General features: G+C 66.3%; 2 protein-coding genes across 3 annotated transcripts; both read left to right on the top strand.

Annotated features, from left to right (window-relative positions):
* The first annotated feature begins 1,202 nt into the window (after positions 1 to 1,202).
* On the top strand, positions 1,203 to 10,136 carry SLC5A5 (solute carrier family 5 member 5). Its single transcript, XM_053966184.1, is given in 16 exon segments — positions 1,203 to 1,275; positions 1,634 to 2,115; positions 2,679 to 2,744; positions 2,970 to 3,021; positions 3,129 to 3,196; positions 3,673 to 3,827; positions 4,060 to 4,200; positions 4,829 to 4,958; positions 5,328 to 5,416; positions 5,504 to 5,549; positions 5,551 to 5,617; positions 6,318 to 6,388; positions 6,832 to 6,918; positions 8,217 to 8,431; positions 8,845 to 8,948; positions 9,856 to 10,136. Coding segments are annotated over 15 exon segments (1,881 nt in total). The 5' UTR covers positions 1,203 to 1,275; positions 1,634 to 1,749; the 3' UTR covers positions 10,080 to 10,136.
* A 724-nt stretch (positions 10,137 to 10,860) lies between these two features.
* Positions 10,861 to 18,460, top strand: CCDC124 (coiled-coil domain containing 124). 2 transcript variants are annotated; one of them, XM_053966157.1, is made up of 5 exons: positions 10,861 to 10,965; positions 12,143 to 12,313; positions 14,211 to 14,391; positions 15,194 to 15,308; positions 17,147 to 18,460. In XM_053966157.1, exons 2-5 carry the CDS (start codon positions 12,155 to 12,157, stop codon positions 17,349 to 17,351), a joined length of 660 nt encoding a protein of 219 aa, XP_053822132.1. In that variant the 5' UTR covers positions 10,861 to 10,965; positions 12,143 to 12,154; the 3' UTR covers positions 17,352 to 18,460. The 2 variants fall into 2 exon arrangements, with proteins under 2 accessions (XP_053822132.1, XP_053822133.1); XM_053966158.1 differs by lacking the exon at positions 10,861 to 10,965 and adding an exon at positions 11,129 to 11,415.
* Positions 18,461 to 19,787: the final 1,327 nt, after the last annotated feature.

Raw genomic sequence — 19,787 nt, 5'->3', positions numbered from 1 at the left:
ACCCCCAGGACCTCTGGGCACCTCCGGGGACCCCTCTGGGCACCCCCAGGACCTCTGGGCACCTCCGGGGACCCCTCTGGGCACCTCCGGGGACCCCTCTGGGCACCCCCCGGTGCTGGCGCCGTGGGTACCACAGGGACGGGGGATGCTCTGTCTGGCCACCTCAGCCAGGGTGCTGCCAGCCCCCCCCGCCCCCCATTGCTGCCACCCCCAGAGCCCCTCCTGGCCCCGTCCTGCCGCGGTGCCACCGCGGGGCTGGGCGTGTGCCAGCCCCGGGCCCGTGTGGCGTGGCACGTCCCCGCCCGGCGGATGTGGCCCAAACTCGTTGTTTTTTCCCCTGGAGCTGCTCCAACCCCGCTCGGCGAGGAGGGGAAGGGGTCCTGCCCTGCCTTGTTCCTCCCCGGGGACACGTGGTGGGGACAATGCCACCTCCAGGGCTGGAGGCAGGGACAGGGACCCTCGTCTGCCCGGTGGGGACCTGGGAGGGACGGAGACCTCGCGGGGATGGATCAGAGGGGACGGGTCCTTCGTGGTGACACCTGGGAGGGGACAATGCCTCCATGGTGACATCTGGGAGGGGACAGTGACCTCGTGGTGATGACCTGGAGGGGACAGTGACCTTGCAGTGACACCTCGGAGGGGACAGTTCCTCCGTGGCCACACCCTGGAGGGGACGGTGCCCCCGTGGTGACACCCTGGAGGGGACTGTGCCCCCGTGGTGACACCTCGGAGGGGACGGTGACACATCAGAGGCCACACTGCCCGCACAGCAGCTCTGTCCCCACCTCAGGGCGGTTGCCCTGCCCCAGCCCCAACCTCACCCGCGGGGGTTTGGGGCAAGAGCGTGGAAATCCCCAAACCTGTCCGGGCCCGGGCGGGACAAAGTGGCGTTGGTGGCAGGGAATGAGGAAGCGGGGCCAGCCCCACGCCCGGTGCCACGTATCTCGCCAGGAGCCACCGCGTGTTCCGCCACCGCCGCGCTGCCGGGGCTCAGCGCCGGGCCCGGAGCTCCGCGGCACCGCGGCGGCGCGGGAGGGAAGGGGTTACGGCCGCGGCCGCCGACAGCTCCATCCTCCCCGCCGCGGGTCCCTCCCCGACTGCCTGATCCTGCCTCCCACCGGCTGGAGCAGCTCGAGGCACGGCCGGGCCCTCGACACCTCCGGGGACGCGGCAGGGACCCCTCCCCGCGGACCCCGGGCAGCCCCCGCTCGGCTCCTTGGGCTCGGTCCAGCCGGTCCGTCCCGCTCCGCCGGCAAACAACCTGCTCCTTCTGGGGTAAAGGTTTCCTTCGGGTTTGTTGTTTGTTCCCCTCGGCTGGAGATAAATTTGGCTCCGCCGGAGGCTCTGCCCCTCCTTGTTTGTGCTGCTCTGGGGAGGGGTCGCTCCCTCCCGGCCGCGTCCCTTTGGGCGCCGACGCCTCCCCGGAGCCGGTGGCCGGAGCAGCCGGACCCGGGAGGGATCGGGGCAATTCCCCCGCCGAATTCTGGCTGTTCCTCCTCGGACTCTGCCCTTTCGCACCCCTTGGCGCAGCCCCTGCCTGGGAAGGGCACGGAGGGCACGGGGTGGGGCACAAAATCCCCGCTCCTGCTTTCCTCTGGCCGAGCCCATTCCCAGGAATTCTCTCTCCCTCCAGTCTCCCCCCTCGGATGCGCCGCTGCCGCCGAGCCCCGGCCTAACCCCGCGCCGAGTCCCCGCGTCCCCAGCCTCCCGCAGGTGCCCCGTTTGGGGTCCCCCCCGCCCTAAGCGACCATGCCAGCTCCGCAGGGACCCCAGGACGTGCGGGACCTCACCTTCAGCCCGTGGGATTACGGAGTCTTCGCGCTGATGCTGCTCATCTCCACGGGCATCGGGCTCTTCCACGGGCTGGCCAAGGGCGGCCAGAAAACCTCGGAGGATTTTTTCACGGGCGGCCGGCGGATGACGGCGCTGCCCGTGGGGCTGTCGCTGTCCGCCAGCTTCATGTCGGCCATCCAGGTGCTGGGGGTGCCGGCCGAGGCGTTCCGCTACGGAGCCAAATTCCTCTGGATGTGCCTGGCGCAGCTCATCAACAGCGCGCTCACCGCGCAGCTCTTCCTGCCCGTCTTCTACCGCCTGGGGCTCACCAGCACCTACGAGGTGGGCACGGCGGGGACACGGGGGGACACGGCGGGCCACGGGGGGACACGGCGGGGACACGGCTGGGGGGCGTCCCGCCGAGGTGCCGAGCATCGCCGCCAACGGCTCCGGGCTCAACTCGGCGGAGCGAGACCCCCCCCACTCAGCCCCGCGGGGTGCGGACCCCGCTCCTCCTGCCCCGGGGTGCTGGGGGGGGGGTCACTGTGTGCCCCCCAACCCCGCGGGACCCCGCTCCTCCTGCCCCAGGGTGCTGGGGGGGTCTCACTGTGTGCCCCCCAACCCCGCGGGACCCCGCTCCTCCTGCCCCGGGGTGCTGGGGGGGGGGGTCACTGTGTGCCCCCCAACCCCGCGGGACCCCGCTCCTCCTGCCCCGGGGTGCTGGGGGGGTCTCTCCCAGACCCTCTCACCCCCTGCCCCGGGGTTCCGGGGGTCACTGCGTCTCCCCGCACCCCGCGGGACCCCGCTCGCCCTGCGCGGGGTTCTGGGGGTTCCTCCAACCCCCCTGAGCCGCTGGTCAGGGCTCACTCCGGGCTGGCCCCGACGCGCTCCTGTCCTTGTCGCAGTACCTGGAGCGGCGCTTCAGCCGGAGCGTGCGGCTCTGCGGGACCGTGCAGTACGTGGTGGCCACGGTGCGTGTGCGGGGACAGCGCGGGGACAGCGCGGGGACAGCGCGGGGCTGGCAGCGGCGCTGCCCTGAGCCCCCGGGCGGCCCCGAGCTCGTGTTTTGGCTGGCTGCGGGCGAGCGCGGCGCGGCGGGAGCGCTGCTCGGAGAGAAAAGCCGCGCTCTTGGCGCAGCGCCGTCCCCGCCGCGCCCCTGCCGGGGGACGGGGCGCTGAGCCCCCCTCTTCCCGCAGATGCTCTACACCGGCATCGTCATCTACGCGCCCGCCCTGATCCTAAACCAAGGTGTGGGGTGGCGCGGGGGGGGGGGGGGGGTCGCTCCCCGTCCCTGTGTCCCCCCCCCCCACCCCGGGTGACAATTCCCCACCTCAGCACCTTCCCTTCTCCTCCAGTGACCGGGCTGGACATCTGGGCCTCGCTGCTGTCCACGGGGGTCATCTGCACCTTCTACACCACCATAGTGAGCGCGGGAGGGCTGGGGGGTCCCGGGGGTCTCCCGGAGGTGTCCCGGGGGATTCCGGAGGTGTCCCGGTGTGTCCCGGGGGTGTCCAGAGGATCCCAGGGGTCTCCCGGAGGTGTCCCGGTGTGTCCCGGGGCGTCCCGGGGTGTCCGGGGGATCCCGGAGGTGTCCCGGGGGTGTCCCGGGGTGTCCCGGGGGTCGCCCGGAGATGTCCCGGGGAATCCCGGGGCGTCCCGGGGGTCTCCCGGAGATGTCCCGGTGTGTCCCGGGGGTGTCCCGGGGTGTCCCGGGGTGTCCCGGGGGTGTCCCGGAAATGTCCCGGTGTGTCCCGGGGTGTCCCGGTGTGTCCCGGGGGTGTCCCGGGGGTGTCCCGGGGTGCCCCGGGGGTCTCCCGGAGATGTCCCGGTGTGTCCCGGGGGTGTCCCGGTGTGTCCCGGGGTGTCCCCGGCGCTCAGCCGCGGCTCGCTGTGGCGCAGGGCGGGATGAAGGCTGTCATCTGGACCGACGTGTTCCAGGTGCTTGTGATGCTCGCGGGTTTTGTCGCCATCGCCGTCCGCGGGGCGCTGCTGGTGGGGGGTCCCGCCGCGGTGCTGAGCATCGCCGCCAACGGCTCCAGGCTCAACTTCGCCGAGTGGGTACCCCCAGACCCCGCGGGACCCCGCTCCCCCTGCCCCGGGGTGCTGGGGGGTCACTCCCGAGGGGTCTCCCCCAGCCACCATCCCCCTGCTCTGGGATCTGTGGGGTCACTCCCGGCCCCCCTCACCGCCCTCCCCCGGATCTGTGGGGTCGCTGCCGGGCCGTGCCCCCCCTGACCCGGCCCCCGGGCCGTGCCCCCCCTGACCCGGCCCCCGGGCCGTGCCCAGCTTCAGCCCGGACCCGCGGAGCCGCTACACGGTGTGGACGTTCGTGCTGGGCGGGACGCTGCTCTGGCTCTCCATGTACGGCGTCAACCAGGCGCAGGTGCAGCGCTACGTGGCCTGCAGGAGCGAGAGGGAGGCCAAGATGTGAGTCCGGGACCCCTCGGGACCCCCGGGAACTCCCCGGATCCCCTCGGGACCCCCGGGACCCCCGGGAACTCCCCGGATCCCCTCGGGACCCCCGGGATCCCCGGGAACTCCCCGCATCCCGCGCTGGGGGTCGCAGCGGGGAGGGGATGCTCTGGGGGGGGCGGGGGGTTTGTCCCCTGCCTGGGTCGTTGTGTGGGGGCAGTGCCCTGCAAGGACCTGGCACAGCCCCTGCAAGGACCCTGCACCCCCTTATGGACCCTGAATTCACCCGAAACCCCTGCACAGAGCCTGCAAGGACCCTACAAGGACCCTGCACCGTTTTTTGGACCTTGACTTGACCTGACAGCCCTGCCCAGACCCTGCCAGGACCTTGCACCCCGTTATGCATCCTGAATTCCCCTGACACCCCTGCCAGGACCTCGCACCCCTTTATGCACCCTGAATTCCCCTGACACCCCTGCCAGGACCTCGCACCCCTTTATGCACCCTGAATTCCCCTGACAGCCCTGCCAGGACCCGACACTCCCGCACTGTCTGAGCCCCCCCCGTGTGGCCCCAGCCCCCTGCCAGGACCTGGCACGGCGGCAGTGCCCCTGGCAGGGCCCTGAGCCGCCCGTGCCCGCAGGGCGCTGCTGGTCAATCAGGCGGGGCTGTTCTGCATCGTGGCCAGCGCCGTGGCCTGCGGGCTCGTCATGTTCGCGCTCTATCGCCACTGTGACCCGCTGCTGGCCGGAGCCATCGCCGCCCCCGACCAGGCACGGCCCCCCCCGGGACCCCCCCCTCCGCGCTCCCAGGGGGTTTTGGGGTCCCACAGGACCGCGATCCCCACGGGACAGCCCGAGGCTGTGGGGTCAGAGGGGGTTTTGGGGTCCTCCAGGATCCTCATCCCTCCAGAACCCCCGGAGGCAGTGGGGTGGGAGTTTGCGGGGCTCCCAGGCGGTTTTGGGGTTCAGATCCTTTCCAGCACCCTCTGAGGCAGTGGGGTGGGAGTTTGGGGGGCTCCCAGGCGGTTTTGGGGTCCAGATCCTTTCCAGCACCCCCTGAGGCAGTGGGGTGGGAGTTTGGGGGGCTCCCAGGCGGTTTTGGGGTCCCCCGGGTGCCGCCCCTTAGCCCTGTCCCCGCAGTACATGCCCTACCTGGTCCTGGACATCTTCGGGAGCACGCCGGGGGTGCCGGGGCTGTTCCTGGCCTGCGCCTACAGCGGCACGCTCAGGTGAGGAGGGGTCCCCGGCGCGGGGACCCGGGCGGGGGGTGCCACCGCGCCGTCCCCGCGGGGCTGACGGGGCCACCTCGCGCCCAGCACGGCCTCCACCTCCATCAACGCCATGGCCGCCGTCACCGTGGAGGGACCTGGTGAGGCCGCGGCTGCCGGCGCTGTCCCCGAGGAAGCTGACGCTCATCTCCAAGGGGCTCTGTGAGTGCCACCGGCCCGGGGACACCGCGCGGGGACACGGACGGGCCACCCCCCCGGGAGGGGTCACCCACACCTGGGATGTGCCAGGCTGTGCCGTGCCGTTCCATCCCACAGATCCCACCCCTCCCATCCCATGGATCCTATCCCATAAATCCCATCTCAATTCCATCAATCCCATCCCATCCCAATCCCATCCCATCAATCCTATCCAATCCCATCCCATAAATCCCATCCCATCCCATCCCATGGATCCTATCCCATAAATCCTAACCCAGTTTTATCAATCCCATAAATCCTAACCCAATGCCATCAATCCCATCAATCCCATCCCAACCCCAATCCCACAAATCCCTCCCATCCCATGGATGGGGTTCAGATCCTTTCCAGCACCCTCTGAGGCAGTGGGGTGGGAGTTTGGGGGGCTCCCAGGGGATCCCATGGGATCCCCATCCATGGGATCCCATGGATCCTATCCCATGAATCCCAACCCAATTTTATCAATCCCATCCCATCCCAATCCCATCCCATAAATCCCATCAATCCCAACCCCATCCCAGCAATCCCATAAATCCCATAAATCCCAATCCCATCCCATAAATCCCATAAATCCCAACCCCATCCCAGCAATCCCAATCCCATAAATCCCATAAATCCCATCCCAATCCCATCCCAGCAATCCCATATTCCCATATTCCTGCAGCTCTCACCTTCGGCACCTCGTGCATCACCGTGGCCGCTCTGTCCTCGCTGCTGGGGGGGGGGGTCCTGCAGGTGAGAGCCCCCCGAGACCCCAAACCCCCTCCCTCGGCTTCTACCGCCCCCAAAACCCCCCAAACCCCCCCAAACCCCCCAATTCCCCCCCCGTGGGCTGGCAGTGCCCACCCGAGCGGGGACACGGCGGGGACACGGCCACGCTCTGGTGGCACCCGGAGAGCCCTCGAGGATGAAGGGGTTGGGGCAGTTCCAGGACCCCCCCGGAGCCCCCTTGAGACCCCCCCTCGACCCCAAACCCTCTTCGCCTTCTCCCCCTCCAAAAAATAACCCCAACCCCCCCCCCAACCCCCCCCCGCGGGCTGGCAGTGCCCGCCCGAGCGGGGACACGGCGGGGACACGGCCACGCTCTGGTGGCACCCGGAGAGCCCTCGGGGAGGGGGGGCTGGGGCAGTGCCAGGCCCCCCCCGGAGCTCTCCCAGACCCCAAAAAAAACCCCAAAGGGCTCCTTCATGGTGATGGGGGTGATCAGCGGGCCCCTGCTGGGCGCCTTCGTGCTGGGGATGTTCCTGCCCCGCTGCGGCACCGCCGTGAGTTGGGGGCTGGGGTTTGGGGTCTGGGGTTTGAGGGGTTCGGGGTTTGAGGGGTTTGGGGTTTGGGGTCTGGGGTTCGGGGTTTGAGGGGTTTGGGGTTTGGGGTCTGGGGTCTGGGGTTTGGGGTTTGAGGAGTTTGGGGTGTTTGGGGTGTTTGGGGTTTGAGGGGTTTGGGGTTTGAGGGGTTTGGGGTTTGGGGTCTAGGGTTTGGGGTTTGGGGTTTGGGGTTTGAGGGGTTTGGGGTCTGGGGTTTGAGAGGTTTGGGGTCTGGGGTTTGGGGTCTGGGGTTTGAGAGGTTTGGGGTCTGGGGTTTGGGGTCTGGGGTCTGGGGTTTGGGATTTGAGGGGTTTGGGGTCTGGGGTTTGAGGGTTTGGGGTCTGGGGTTTGGGGTCTGGGGTTTTAGGGGTTGGGGGGCAGGACGGGGATGGTTTGGACAGTCTGGGGTTTGTGGTTTGGGCGGTTTGGGGGGTTTGGGGATTTCGGGGATTTTGGCGGGGTTTGGGAAATTGGGGAGTTTGGGGGGTTGGGGGCTAGGAGGATTTGGGGAGGGGGATTTTGGGAACGAGGGGATTTTGGGGCGGGGAGGGGGTTCTGCCATTCAACAGGGAATATTTGGGATTTTTTGGGGGGGTCTCCACTTCCCCCCCCGGGCCCTGCTGACCCCCCTGTCCCTGTCCCCGTCCCTATCCCTGTCCCATCCCTGTCCCATCCCTATCCCTGTCCCTGTCCCATCCCTGTCCCTGTCCCATCCCTGTCCCTGTCCCTGTCCCTGTCCCTGTCCCTGTCCCATCCCTGTCCCCGTCCCTGTCCCATCCCTGTCCCTGTCCCTGTCCCTGTCCCCGTCCCTGTCCCATCCCTGTCCCTGTCCCTGTCCCTGTCCCATCCCTGTCCCCGTCCCTGTCCCTGTCCCTGTCCCTGTCCCTGTCCCATCCCTGTCCCTGTCCTATCCCTGTCCCTGTCCTATCCCTGTCCCTGTCCCATCCCTGTCCCTGTCCCATCCCTGTCCCTGTCCCTGTCCCTGTCCCTGTCCCTGTCCCTGTCCCATCCCTGTCCCCGTCCCTGTCCCTGTCCCTGTCCCTGTCCCTGTCCCATCCCTGTCCCTGTCCCATCCCTGTCCCTGTCCCTGTCCCATCCCTGTCCCTGTCCCTGTCCCTGTCCCTGTCCCTGTCCCTGTCCCATCCCTGTCCCTGTCCCATCCCCGTCCCTGTCCCTGTCCCATCCCTGTCCCCGTCCCTGTCCCTGTCCCTGTCCCTGTCCCTGTCCCGTCCCTGTCCCTGTCCCCGTCCCTGTCGCAGGGGGTCCTGGGGGGCCTGGCCGCGGGCCTGGCGCTGTCCCTGTGGGTGGCCGTGGGTGCCACCCTGTACCCGCCCAGCGCGGCCACCATGGGGGTGCTGCCCACCTGGGGGACGCTGTGCCCGCCCCGCAACGCCACCAGCGCCACCAGCGCCACCAGCGCCACCAGCGCCACCGGCGGCCCCGCCCTGCCCGCGCCACCCCCGGAGCCGCTGCGGTGAGCGGGGCTGGGGACAGCGGGGGCGCGCTCCTGTCCCCTGTGATGTCACACCCCTGTTCCTGCTGGCTGTGACGTCACATCACCGCCCCTGTGATGTCACACCCCGTCACTGCCCTCTGTGACGTCACGTCACCGTCCCTCCCTGTTGTGACATCACAACAGCGGCCCCGCCCCTTATGATGCCAAACTGCCTCCCTTGTCCCTTGTGACGTCACAGCCCTGTCCCCGTCCCCTGTGACGTAACAGGGAGTCCCCGTCCCTGCTGGCTGTGGCGTCACACCTCTGTCCCTGCTTGTTGTGACGTCACATCCCTGTCCCCGTGCTGGCTGTGACGTCACCGGGTGTCCCCGTTCCCTGTGACGTCACCGGGTGTCCCTGCGGGCGGTGACACCCCCTGTCCCCTGTCACAGCCCGGCCATCCTGGGTGACTTCTACTCCGTGTCCTACCTGTACTACGGCGCCTTGGGGACACTGGGGACCGTGGGGACAGGGGCCCTGCTCAGCCTGCTGCCAGGTGAGCGGGGGGATGGTCCTGTCACCCCTGTGTCACCCCCTGTGTCACCCCTGTGTCACCCCTGTGTCACCCCTGTGTCACCCCTGTGTCACCTCCTGTGGCACCCCTGTGTCACCTCCTGTGTCACCCCTGTGTCACTGCCTGTGTCACCACCTGTGTCACCCCTGTGTCACCTCCTGTGTCACCCCTGTGTCACTGCCTGTGTCACCCCTGTGTCACCCCTGTGTCACCTCCTGTGTCACCCCCTGTGTCCCCCCCTGTGTCACCGCCTGTGTCACCTCCTGTGTCACCCCCTGTGTCACCTCCTGTGTCACCTCCTGTGGCACCGCCTGTGTCACCCCTGTGTCACCCCTGTGTCACCCCCTGTGTCACCCCTGTGTCACCTCCTGTGTCACCTCCTGTGGCACCGCCTGTGTCACCCCTGTGTCACCTCCTGTGTCACCCCTGTGTCACCTCCTGTGTCACCCCCTGTGTCACTGCCTGTGTCACCCCTGTGTCACCCCTGTGTCACCGCCTGTGTCACCTCCTGTGTCACTGCCTGTGTCACCTCCTGTGTCACCGCCTGTGTCACCCCTGTGTCACCCCTGTGTCACCGCCTGTGTCACCTCCTGTGGCACCTCCTGTGTCACTGCCTGTGTCACCGCCTGTGTCACCTCCTGTGGCACCTCCTGTGTCACCCCTGTGTCACCGCCTGTGTCACCCCCTGTGGCACCCCCTGTGGCACCCCCTGTGTCACCCCCTGTGTCACCCCTGTGTCACTGCCTGTGTCACCTCCTGTGGCACCTCCTGTGTCACTGCCTGTGTCACCGCCTGTGTCACCTCCTGTGTCACCCCTGTGTCACCCCTGTGTCACCGCCTGTGTCACCCCTGTGGCACCCCGCTCTGTCACCGTGTCCCCTCCCGGCAGGGCCAGCCCGCTGTCCCCAGGGCGTGCTGTGGTGGGACATCGTCAGGGCCGCGCCCTCGGGTGTCCCCAGGGGTGACGTTGTCCCCAAGGGTGACGGCGCCCCCGGGGACGAGCGCCAGGACAAGGCCGCGGTGACCCGGCTGCTGCTGGAGAGGCCGGGCGGGGAGGGGACAGCCCCGTGTGACCCCCCCAGGGGTGGCACTGTCACCGAGAGCGACGTGTAGGGGACGGCGCGGTGGGGACACGGGGACGGCCCCAATAAAGGAGCTGCTGGTCCTGGACAGAGCCTGTCCCTGGGGGGACAGGGGGGGGGACACGGGGGGGACACGGGGGGACACGGCCGCTGTCCCTCAGGTGACACTGCTGGAACCCTGCAGGGGTCACGGACAGGTGCGGGGGGGGAATTTGGGAATCCAGACCTGCCCTGGTGAGCCCCGCCCACCCAGGTGACAATGGCAATGGCCACACCCTGCCAAGCCCCACCCATACAGGTGACAATGACCACACCCTGCCGAGCCACGCCCACACAGGTGACAATGGCAATGGCCACACCCTGCCAATCCCCGCCCACCCAGGTGACAATGACCACACCCTGCCAAGCCCCACCCATACAGGTGACAATGACCACACCCTGCCGAGCCCCGCCCACCCAGGTGACAATGGCAATGGCCACACCCTGCCAAGCCCCGCCCACCCAGGTGACAATGCGGGCTCCTGCAGGTGACAAAGGGCCCCTCCCCTTTAAGCCCCGCCCATCCATCTGACAGCGACCCCGCCCCTTTAAGCCCCGCCCGGCCCCTCAGGAGCCGCTCGGGTCGCTGCCATCTTTGAAGCGGGCAGAGCCTCCTCCGCCGGCGGGCGTCGCGCGAGTTCCCCGCGGATTTTTTTCCACGGCGCCGCCCTGAGCGGGGCTCTCCGCCCGTCCCGCCGCTCCCGCCGCTCCCTCCTCTCGCTCCGCCGCCGCTCCCGCACAGAAGCAGCAAAGCCGTGCCCGGCCGTGCCCTCAACAAACATGGCGGCCGCGCGCCCTGCCCGCCCCCCGCCGGCGGGGAGGCGACGGCGCGCGGTGATGACGCACAAAGCGCGCGACGGCCGGGGCGGCGGGGCCCGGTAGGAGCGGGGCCGGTTCGGGGCCGGGCGGGGCTGAGGGAGCGGGACGGGCCCGGGCCGGCAATGAGGGCAAGGGACGGCACCGGAGGGAGCGGGGCCGGCGGGGAGCGCCGGGGGGTGGCGGGCGGGGAGGCCCGGGGGGGGGGGGCCGGGCCCGGGGGTCCCTTTTTGCCGCCCCTCAGGTGAGGCCCTGCCCCGATCCCGCTCCTGGGGAGGCTCGCAGGGCGCGAGAAGGGATTTTAGGAAGGGTCACGATGCGGGAAAAGGGATTCTAGGACGGCTCCGAGGATGCTCCAGGCAGGAGAAAGGATTGAATCCATCCCAGGCTGGGCAAACCTCCGCGATGGAGCGGCCCTGCCCTGCCCTTTTCGATTTCATGAACCATTATCTACCATTAAACCCAAAGATTCCGCCCCGGAGCTCCCAAAGCTGCGATTTCCCCCGTGTTTGGTTGGCGTTAAAACTCCCCTTTTCCTTGGATTTGGCTTCTCCCACCCTGGATAACAATCCCAGCCCGGTTTTGGGGCTGTTTATCCAAATTAAAGGCGTTTCTCCCCTCCCTGTGGATGCCCCTGGACCTCAATCCCGTTTTTCCTGGCTCGGGGTTTTTTTGGACATCCAGGTGCTTTTTCCACGGGGAAGCTGGGAGGCTGGACTTTGGCCTGGAGGGAGCAGATTTGGGATCAGCCAGGCTCTGGAGGAAATCTGGGACATTTATCCCAGGTTTATCCCGATCCGAGCCTGGGATAAACCATGGGGGATGACCCCAGGCTTTCTTCATCAGTTGTGGGGCCTTTTAGCCCCTTCCAAATCCCCAAAATCTGGGAGAGGGGCTGGAGAATTCCTGGGAAGGGTCTGCAGAATTCCTGGGAAGGGGCTGGAGAATTCCTGGGAAAGGGCTGGAGAATTCCTGGGAAGGGTCTGCAGAATTCCTGGGAGGGGGCTGGAGAATTCCTGGGAGGGGGCTGGAGAATTCCTGAGGGAAGCTGGCGAGGGGAACCTTGGAAAGTTTTGCTCCCCATCCCTGCAGCTTTCCAAGGCCGCAAGCTCCCAGCTCTGCCTGCCTGGCCTCGACCCCCAGTCCCGGCTTCCCCCACAAGAAACAAACCCCAGGAAAATCCAGCCCCAAAGGCCCCCCCGGAGCCGTGGAGAGCCCCGATTTCTCCCGCTTTCCCAGGGGCTTTGAGGGATGCCCAAGAAATTCCAGGGGGAGAACAGCAAGTCGGCGGCGGCGCGCGCCCGCAGGGCCGAGGCCAAGGCGGCGGCGGAGGCGCGGCGGCAGCAGGAGCTGGAGGATGAGCTCTGGAAGGACGAGGACAAACACGTCCTGAGGAAGGAGCAGAGGAAGGTGGGGATCCCCAAATCCTGGGAGCAGGGACGGGGGAGAGGTCTGGGGATGAGGAGAGGGGAAAGTCTGGGGATGAGGGGGAAGAGGTCTGGGAATGAGGGGGAGGAACCAGGTGAGGGAGAGGAGGGAAAACTCTGGGAGATGAAGGAGAGGAGGAACAACCCTGGGAATGAGAGGGAGGACATCCATGGGTCCATCCACTAATCCATGAATCCATCCATAAATCCATCCATGGATCTGTGAATCCATCCACGGGTCCATCCGTGCATCCCAGCCCTTGCCAGGCAGGGCTCTCCCCTCCCTGTGCCCCGTCCCAGCAGCGTGGCCGTTGTTTTTCCCATGAGCCTGGGCATGAGCCATGCCCATGATGCTGTGCCCGTGTGCCGTGCCGGTGACACCGTGCTTGTGTGCCGTGCCCGTGTGCCGTGCCCGTGTGCCGTGCCGGTGACACCGTGCTTGTGTGCCGTGCCCGTGTGCTGTGCTGGTGGTGCCATGCCGGTGACACCGTGCTTGTGTGCCGTGCCCGTGTGCTGTGCCCGTGTGCCGTGCCCATGACACCGTGCCTATGTGCCGTGCCCGTGTGCCGTGCCGGTGACACCGTGCCTATGTGCCGTGCCCGTGTGCTGTGCTGGTGGTGCCATGCCTGTGACGCTGTCCCCGTGAACTGTCCCCATGTGCCGTCCCCGTGTGCCGTGCCCATGACACCGTGCCCATGACACTGTGCCTGTGTGCCATGCCCATGACACTGTGCCCATGACACCGTGCCCATGACACTGTGCCTGTGTGCCATGCCCATGACACTGTGCCCATGACACCGTGCCCATGACACTATGCCTATGCCCGTGTGCCATGCCCATGTGCCATGCCCATGACACCATGCCGGTGACACCGTGCCCGTGTGCCATGCCGGTGACACTGTGCCTGTGTGCCATGCCCATGACACTGTGCCCATGACACTGTGCCCATGACACTGTGCCCATGACGCTGTGCCGGTGATGCCGTGCCCGTGTGCTGTGCCCATGATGCCGTGCCCGTGCCCGTGTGCTGTGCCCGTGTGCCGTGCCCATGACACCGTGCCGGTGACGCCGTGCCCGTGTGCCCTGCCCGTGATGCCGTGTCCGTGCCCGTGTGCCATGCGAATGACACCGTGCCCATGACACCATACCCGTGCCCATGTGCCGTGCCCGTGTGCCATGCCCATGACACCGTGCCGGTGATGCCGTGCCCGTGCTTGTGTGCCATGCCGGTGATGCCGTGCCCGTGTGCCGTGTGCCGTGCCCGTGTGCCGTGCCCCTGACGCCGTGCCCATGCCCATGTGCCGTGCCCGTGTGCCGTGCCCCTGACGCCGTGCCCGTGCCCGTGTGCTGTGCCCGTGTGCCCTGCCCCTGACGCCATGCCCGTGCCCGTGTGCCGTGCCCCTGACGCCGTGCCCGTGCCCGTGTGCTGTGCCTGTGTGCTGTGCTGGTGACACCGTGCCCGTGTGCCCTGCCCCTGACGCCATGCCCGTGTGCCGTGTGCCGTGCCCGTGTGCCGTGCCCCTGACGCCGTGCCCGTGCCCGTGTGCCGTGCCCCTGACGCCGTGCCCGTGCCCGTGTGCCGTGCCCGTGTGCCCTGCCCCTGACGCCGTGCCCGTGCCCGTGTGCCGTGCCCGTGTGCCGTGTGCCGTGCCCGTGTGCCGTGCCCCTGACGCCGTGCCCGTGCCCGTGTGCCGTGCCCCTGATGCCGTGCCCGTGCCCGTGTGCCGTGCCCCTGACGCCGTGCCCGTGCCCGTGTGCCGTGCCCGTGTGCCGTGCCCCTGACGCCGTGCCCGTGCCCGTGTGCCGTGCCCGTGTGCCCTGCCCCTGACGCCGTGCCCGTGCCCGTGTGCCGTGCCCCGACGCCGTGCCCGTGTGCCCAGGAGGAGCGCGAGAAGCGGCGCCTGGAGCAGCTGGAGCGCCGCAAGGAGCTGCAGCGGCTGCTGGAGGAGGAGGACGCCAAGCTCAAGGGGAAAGCTCCGCGGCAGGGAAGCGCCGGGAAGGTGACGCGCGCCCAGATCGAGGAGAACGTCCGCAGGGAGCCGCGGGAAAGCGCGGACGCAGGTCTGGGAATTCCCCCGGCATTCCATCTCCGGCTTCCCTGGAATCGTCCCAGAAAAACCTGGGATGGCCTTCGGCCTCGGGTTCGATCCCAAAGCTCCTTTCCAGCTGGGGGATCCTGTGGTTTATTCTCCTGGGCTTCTTGATTTTCCCTGTCCGCGTCCTTCCCATTCCCACATTTCCCCCATTCCCAGTCCCACGTTTCCTTTTACAGAGGAAAAACTGATTTTTTTTAAATTATTTTTTGATTTTTTTTTTTTTTTTAAAAGGAAAAATTGAGTTTTCCAAGGAGGAAAAAAAAATAATTGAATTTACCACAGGGGAAAACTTGGAGTTTTTTAGAAGGAAAATTCCAGAGGGAAAATTGAGGTTTTTTTTAAGAGGAAAAAAAAAATTGAGGTTTTATTTTTTAGAGGAAAAAAATGGGGTTTTTTTAGAGGAAAATTTGAGGTTTTTTTTAGAGGAAAAACTGATTTTTTAAGAGGGAAAATTCCAGAGGAAAACTGGGGTTTTTTATAGAGGAAAAATTTAGGTTTGTTAGAGAAAAAAATGAGGGTTTTTTTTTACAGGAAAATTTGAGTGTGGTTTTTTTTTTTTTTTTTTTAGAGCAAAATTTGACTTTTTTTAGAGGGAAAATTCCAGAGGAAAAATTGAGGGTTTTTTTTTTTTACAGGAAAAATTGAAGTTTTTTAGAGGGGAAAATCGACTTTCCCGGGAGGGTTTTAAAGCAAAAGCGGGGTTTTCCAGAGGGATAATTGGTTTTTCCCCGAGGGAATTCCCCAGCATTCCCGGTTTTTCCCGGCAGCCGAGAAGGAGAAATCCCACCTGGAGCTGCCGCTGGAGGAGAACGTGAACCGGCGGCTGCCCGAGGAGGGCGCGGTGGAGGCGCGCAGCATCGAGGACGCCATCGCCGCCCTCAGGTACGCCCGACCCCAAACCCGCCCGGACGGGCCCTGAAACCTCCCGGGGTGGGATCCCGGCGGGAAACCCGGGATTTGGGGACGAGGGGAGGGGAGATGTGTCCCGGGATTGCGGGCAGGGAATGGGATGGGCGTTCCTGTGGGATCCCCGAAGTCCTGTGGGATTGGGGTGTCCCTGGAATCTCTTGGGGGTTCCTGTGGGATTGGGGTGTCCCTGGAATCCGTGGGGGGTTCCTGTGGGATTGGGGTGTCCCTGGAATCCGTGGGGGGTTCCTGTGGGATTGGGGTGTCCCTGGAATCCGTGGGGGGATTTCTGTGGGATTGGGGTGTCCCTGGAATCTGTGAGGGGTTCCTGTGGGATTGGGGTGCCCCTGGAATCCCTTGGGGGTTCCTGTGGGATTGGGGTGTCCCTGGAATCCGTGGGGGGGGTTCCTGTGGGATTGGGGTGCCCCTGGAATCCCTTGGGGGTTCCTGTGGGATTGGGGTGTCCCTGGAATCCATGGGGGGGTTCCTGTGGGATTGGGGTGTCCCTGGAATCCGTGGGGGGGTTTCTGTGGGATTGGGGTGCCCCTGGAATCCCTTGGGGGTTCCTGTGGGATTGGGGTGTCCCTGGAATCTGTGAGGGGTTTCTGTGGGATTGGGGTGTCCCTGGAATCTCTTGGGGGTTCCTGTGGGATTGGGGTGTCCCTGGAATCTCTTGGGGATTTCTGTGGGATTGGCGTGTCCCTGGAATCCATGGGGGGGTTCCTGTGGGATTGGGGTGTCCCTGGAATCCGTGGGGGGGTTCCTGTGGGATTGGGGTGTCCCTGGAATCCATGGGGGGTTCCTGTGGGATTGGGGTGTCCCTGGAATCCTTGGGGGGGTTCCTGTGGGATTGGGGTGTCCCTGGAATCCGTGGGGGGGTTCCTGTGGGATTGGGGTGTCCCTGGAATCCCTTGGGGGTTCCTGTGGGATTGGGGTGCCCCTGGAATCCCTTGGGGGTTCCTGTGGGATTGGGGTGTCCCTGGAATCCCTTGGGGGTTCCTGTGGGATTGGGGTGTCCCTGGAATCCCTTGGGGGTTCCTGTGGGATTGGGGTGCCCCTGGAATCCCTTGGGGGGATTTCTGTGGGATTGGGGTGTCCCTGGAATCCGTGGGGGGATTTCTGTGGGATTGGGGTGTCCCTGGAATCTCTTGGGGGTTCCTGTGGGATTGGGGTGTCCCTGGAATCCATGGGGGGTTCCTGTGGGATTGGGGTGTCCCTGGAATCCGTGGGGGGGTTCCTGTGGGATTGGGGTGTCCCTGGAATCTGGGGGGCCACTTCCTTGGGATCGGGGCCGTCCCTCCCTCTTCCTGTCCCCTCGGGGCCATGTCCCTCCCTGTCCCCCTCAGTGTGTCCATCCCTGTCCCCACCCCCTCGTGACCACGTCCCTCCGTGTCCCTGTCCCCTCCTGACATGTCCCAGCCCTGTCCCTGTCCCCCAGTGTGTCCTGTCCCCAGCGTGTCCCATCCCTGTCCCCTGTCCCTGTCCCCCTGTCCCCCATTCCTGTCCCCAGCGTGTCCCATCCCTGTCCCCCTGACGTGTCCCCTGTCCCCCATCCCTGTCCCTGTCCCCCAGCCCTGTCCCTGTCCCCCTGACGTGTCCCCTGTCCCTGTCCCCCATCCCTGTCCCCCTGACGTGTCCCCTGTCCCCAGCGTGTCCCATCCCTGTCCCCATCCCTGTCCCTGTCCCCCTGACGTGTCCCCTGTCCCCATCCCTGTCCCCAGCGTGTCCCATCCCTGTCCCCCTGACGTGTCCCCTGTCCCCCATCCCTGTCCCTGTCCCCCTGACGTGTCCCCTGTCCCCATCCCTGTCCCCAGCGTGTCCCAGCCCCTGGAGCGCCACCCCGAGCGCCGGCTCCGCGCCGCCTTCGCCGCCTTCGAGGAGCTGCAGCTGCCGCGGCTGCGGCGGGAGCACCCCAACATGCGGCTGAGCCAGCTGCGCCAGCTGCTCAAGAAGGAGTGGCTGAGGTCCCCCGAGAACCCCCTGAACCAGCGGCACAAAGCCTACAACAGCCCCCCGTAGCCCCCCGGAGCCCCCCGTAGCCCCCCGGAGCCCCCGGACTGCCCTTCCCGCCGGGCTTCCCCCGCCGCTCCCTGCTGCTCGCCCGGGGCCGCTCGGGGTCGGACTGATGGCGCCTTCTCCTTCCCGAAATCCCCCGGAGCAGCAGCTCCCAGCAGCTCCCGGTAGCTCCCGGGCTGCCCTTGGCATTCCCTCCTTGGAGTTCTGGAGCCGCCGCGTGGGAAACGCTCCCGGGGTGGGACCCGAGGAGATCCCGGACCCTGGATCGCCCTTGGGTGTCCCTGCTCCTGTTTTCTTTGGGGTTGGGATATCCCTGAATTCTCTACTCCCATTTCCTCTGGGGTATCCCTGAATTCCCTGCTCCTGGTTCTTTGGGGTTGGGATATCCCTGAATTCTCTACTCCCATTTCCTCTGGGATATCCCTGAAATCCCTGCTCCCGTTTCCTTTGGGGTTGGGATATCTGTGATCCCATTTCCTTTGGGATTGGCCTATCCCCACAATCCCTGGTGCCATTTCCTTTGGGACTGGGGCTATCCTTGGTCCTTTTTCCTTTGGGATTGGGGCAGAAGCGTTGGGAAGAGGGAGAATCCCTCAGGGAGGAGTGGGAAAAGCCTTTCCGGGGTGGGGACAGCAGTGCCAGGCACTCCAGGTGACATTCCCGCTGTCCCCTGCAATGCTGGAGCCCCAAATCCACCCGGAGGAGGGAAATTCCTGCTGTTCCCATCCCTTTTCCCCTTTCCTGATCCCGGGCTCAGGAGCCTTGGGAAGGGGAGGTGACGTTCCCGGGGTCCCTGTGGGAGTGCTGAGCTCCCTGGGGAACGCCGGGATCCTCGGGAATGCCGATCCTGGCGTTCCCCCCTCTCTCTTCCCCATCCTTTGGGAATGAAATTCCTTCCCAGGAATCGGCCTGGAGGTGCCACCGGGCTTCCCAAAATCCCATGGGATTCATCCGGGCTCGTCCTTTTCCCTCTTTTTGGGGCTGCCCCCCCTGGGCTGGGCCCTGTTCCCGCATCCCAGAATTCCCAAATCCAGCCAGGGAGGAATGCCCCCCCCCCACCAGCCCTTTGTGTGAGTTTGGTGTGTTTGAATCCAATTAAAAATTTAAAGAAAAAAAAACCCAAAATCCGATTAAATCGGGGAAGGAATAATTTGGGAAGGGTCTGGGGGGATTCTTTCCCTGCCTTGCTCAGTTTTATCCCTGAAAACGTGGAAGATCCCGCTGGAATTAGGGGTGGGATTCCTGCTTGCACTGGGGGGGTTCCCTGCCCTTGGGACCCCCCCGGGTTGTTCCTGAGGGGGGGAATCCCCCATTCCCACTGCTCCTGGAATGAGGAACCTGTGGGAGCGTGTCCCCCCTGTTCCCATCCCGGGAATTCCCATTCCCTTCCCCTTCCCAATTCCCTTCCTGTTCCCTGTTCCCATTCCCAATCCTATTCCCTGTTCCCCATTCCCTGTTCCCATTCCCATTCCCTGTTCCCATTCCCCATTCCCCGTTCCCATTCCCAATCCTATTCCCTGTTCCCCATTCCCTGTTCCCATTCCCATTCCCTGTTCCCATTCCCATTCCCGTTCCCATTCCCTGTTCCCTGTTCCCCGTTCCCCGTTCCCAATCCCATTCCCGGTGTCCCCTCACCGGTGGGGCTGCCCGGACCCCCCCCAGATCGGCCCCATGGGATCAGGGGGGATTGAAGGGACCCAAAACCGTTTCCGGGGTCCCCCCCCCCCCGTTTTAGGGGATTTGGGGGAACCCCTCCATGCCGGGGGGGTCCCCATTAACGGGGGGAATCCCCCAGCGGCGGGAGGGGGCGGGATTAGTGGGGGATCCCCCATTTCCCATGGGATTTGGGGGAATCCCGCAGTGCGGGGGGGGGTCCCGGTGTCCCCCCCCCCCAGCAAAGCGGCTCCCGAGGGGGCGGGGGGGATCCCCGCCGCAGGAGGGGGAGGGGATTCCCCGCCCCTCCCCCCTTTTCCCACCACTGGGGGGGGGGGCATTGCCATGGCAACGAGCGGGGGGGGGGGGAACATGCGGGGGCGGCGGTCACGCGGGATCGGCTGGCACCGGGAACCCCCCCGCCCCCAAACCGGGCATCCCCCCCGAACCGGGCATCCCCCCCGAACCGGGCATCCCCCCCCGATATCCCACATCCCCCCGAACCGGGCATCCCCCCCCGCCCCCCGCACCGGGAATCCTCCCCCTCCCCCCCCGCCGTGGCACCGGGTATCCCCGAGGCCCCGCCCCCCTCCGGCCCGGCCCCGCCCTCTGCAGCACAACCCCCCCTCAGCGTCCCCCCCCCGCCCCCCGACACCGAGCGGGGATTGCGGGCGTGGGACCGGAGAGAGGGACACGGACACAGGGACGGGGACAGGGAGGGGGACACACGGACACACGGACAGGGAGACACGGACACACGGACAGGGACAGAGGGACAGGGACACA

The sequence above is a fragment of the Vidua chalybeata genome, chromosome 27 (assembly GCF_026979565.1).
Source record: "Vidua chalybeata isolate OUT-0048 chromosome 27, bVidCha1 merged haplotype, whole genome shotgun sequence".
Taxonomy (NCBI): Eukaryota; Metazoa; Chordata; class Aves; order Passeriformes; family Viduidae; genus Vidua; species Vidua chalybeata.
Note: the sequence above shows the minus strand (reverse complement) of the source record. Positions and strands in the feature narration are given on the sequence as shown.

Excerpts from the sequence above, each read along its gene's own strand:
- CCDC124 (XM_053966157.1), top strand. The coding sequence starts at position 12,155 with ATGCCCAAGAAATTCCAGGGGGAGAACAGCAAGTCGGCGGCGGCGCGC. Across the intron at positions 14,392-15,193 it reads GCGGGAAAGCGCGGACGCAG|CCGAGAAGGAGAAATCCCAC; the intron begins GTCTGGGAATTC and ends TTTTCCCGGCAG. Across the intron at positions 15,309-17,146 it reads GACGCCATCGCCGCCCTCAG|CGTGTCCCAGCCCCTGGAGC; the intron begins GTACGCCCGACC and ends CCCTGTCCCCAG.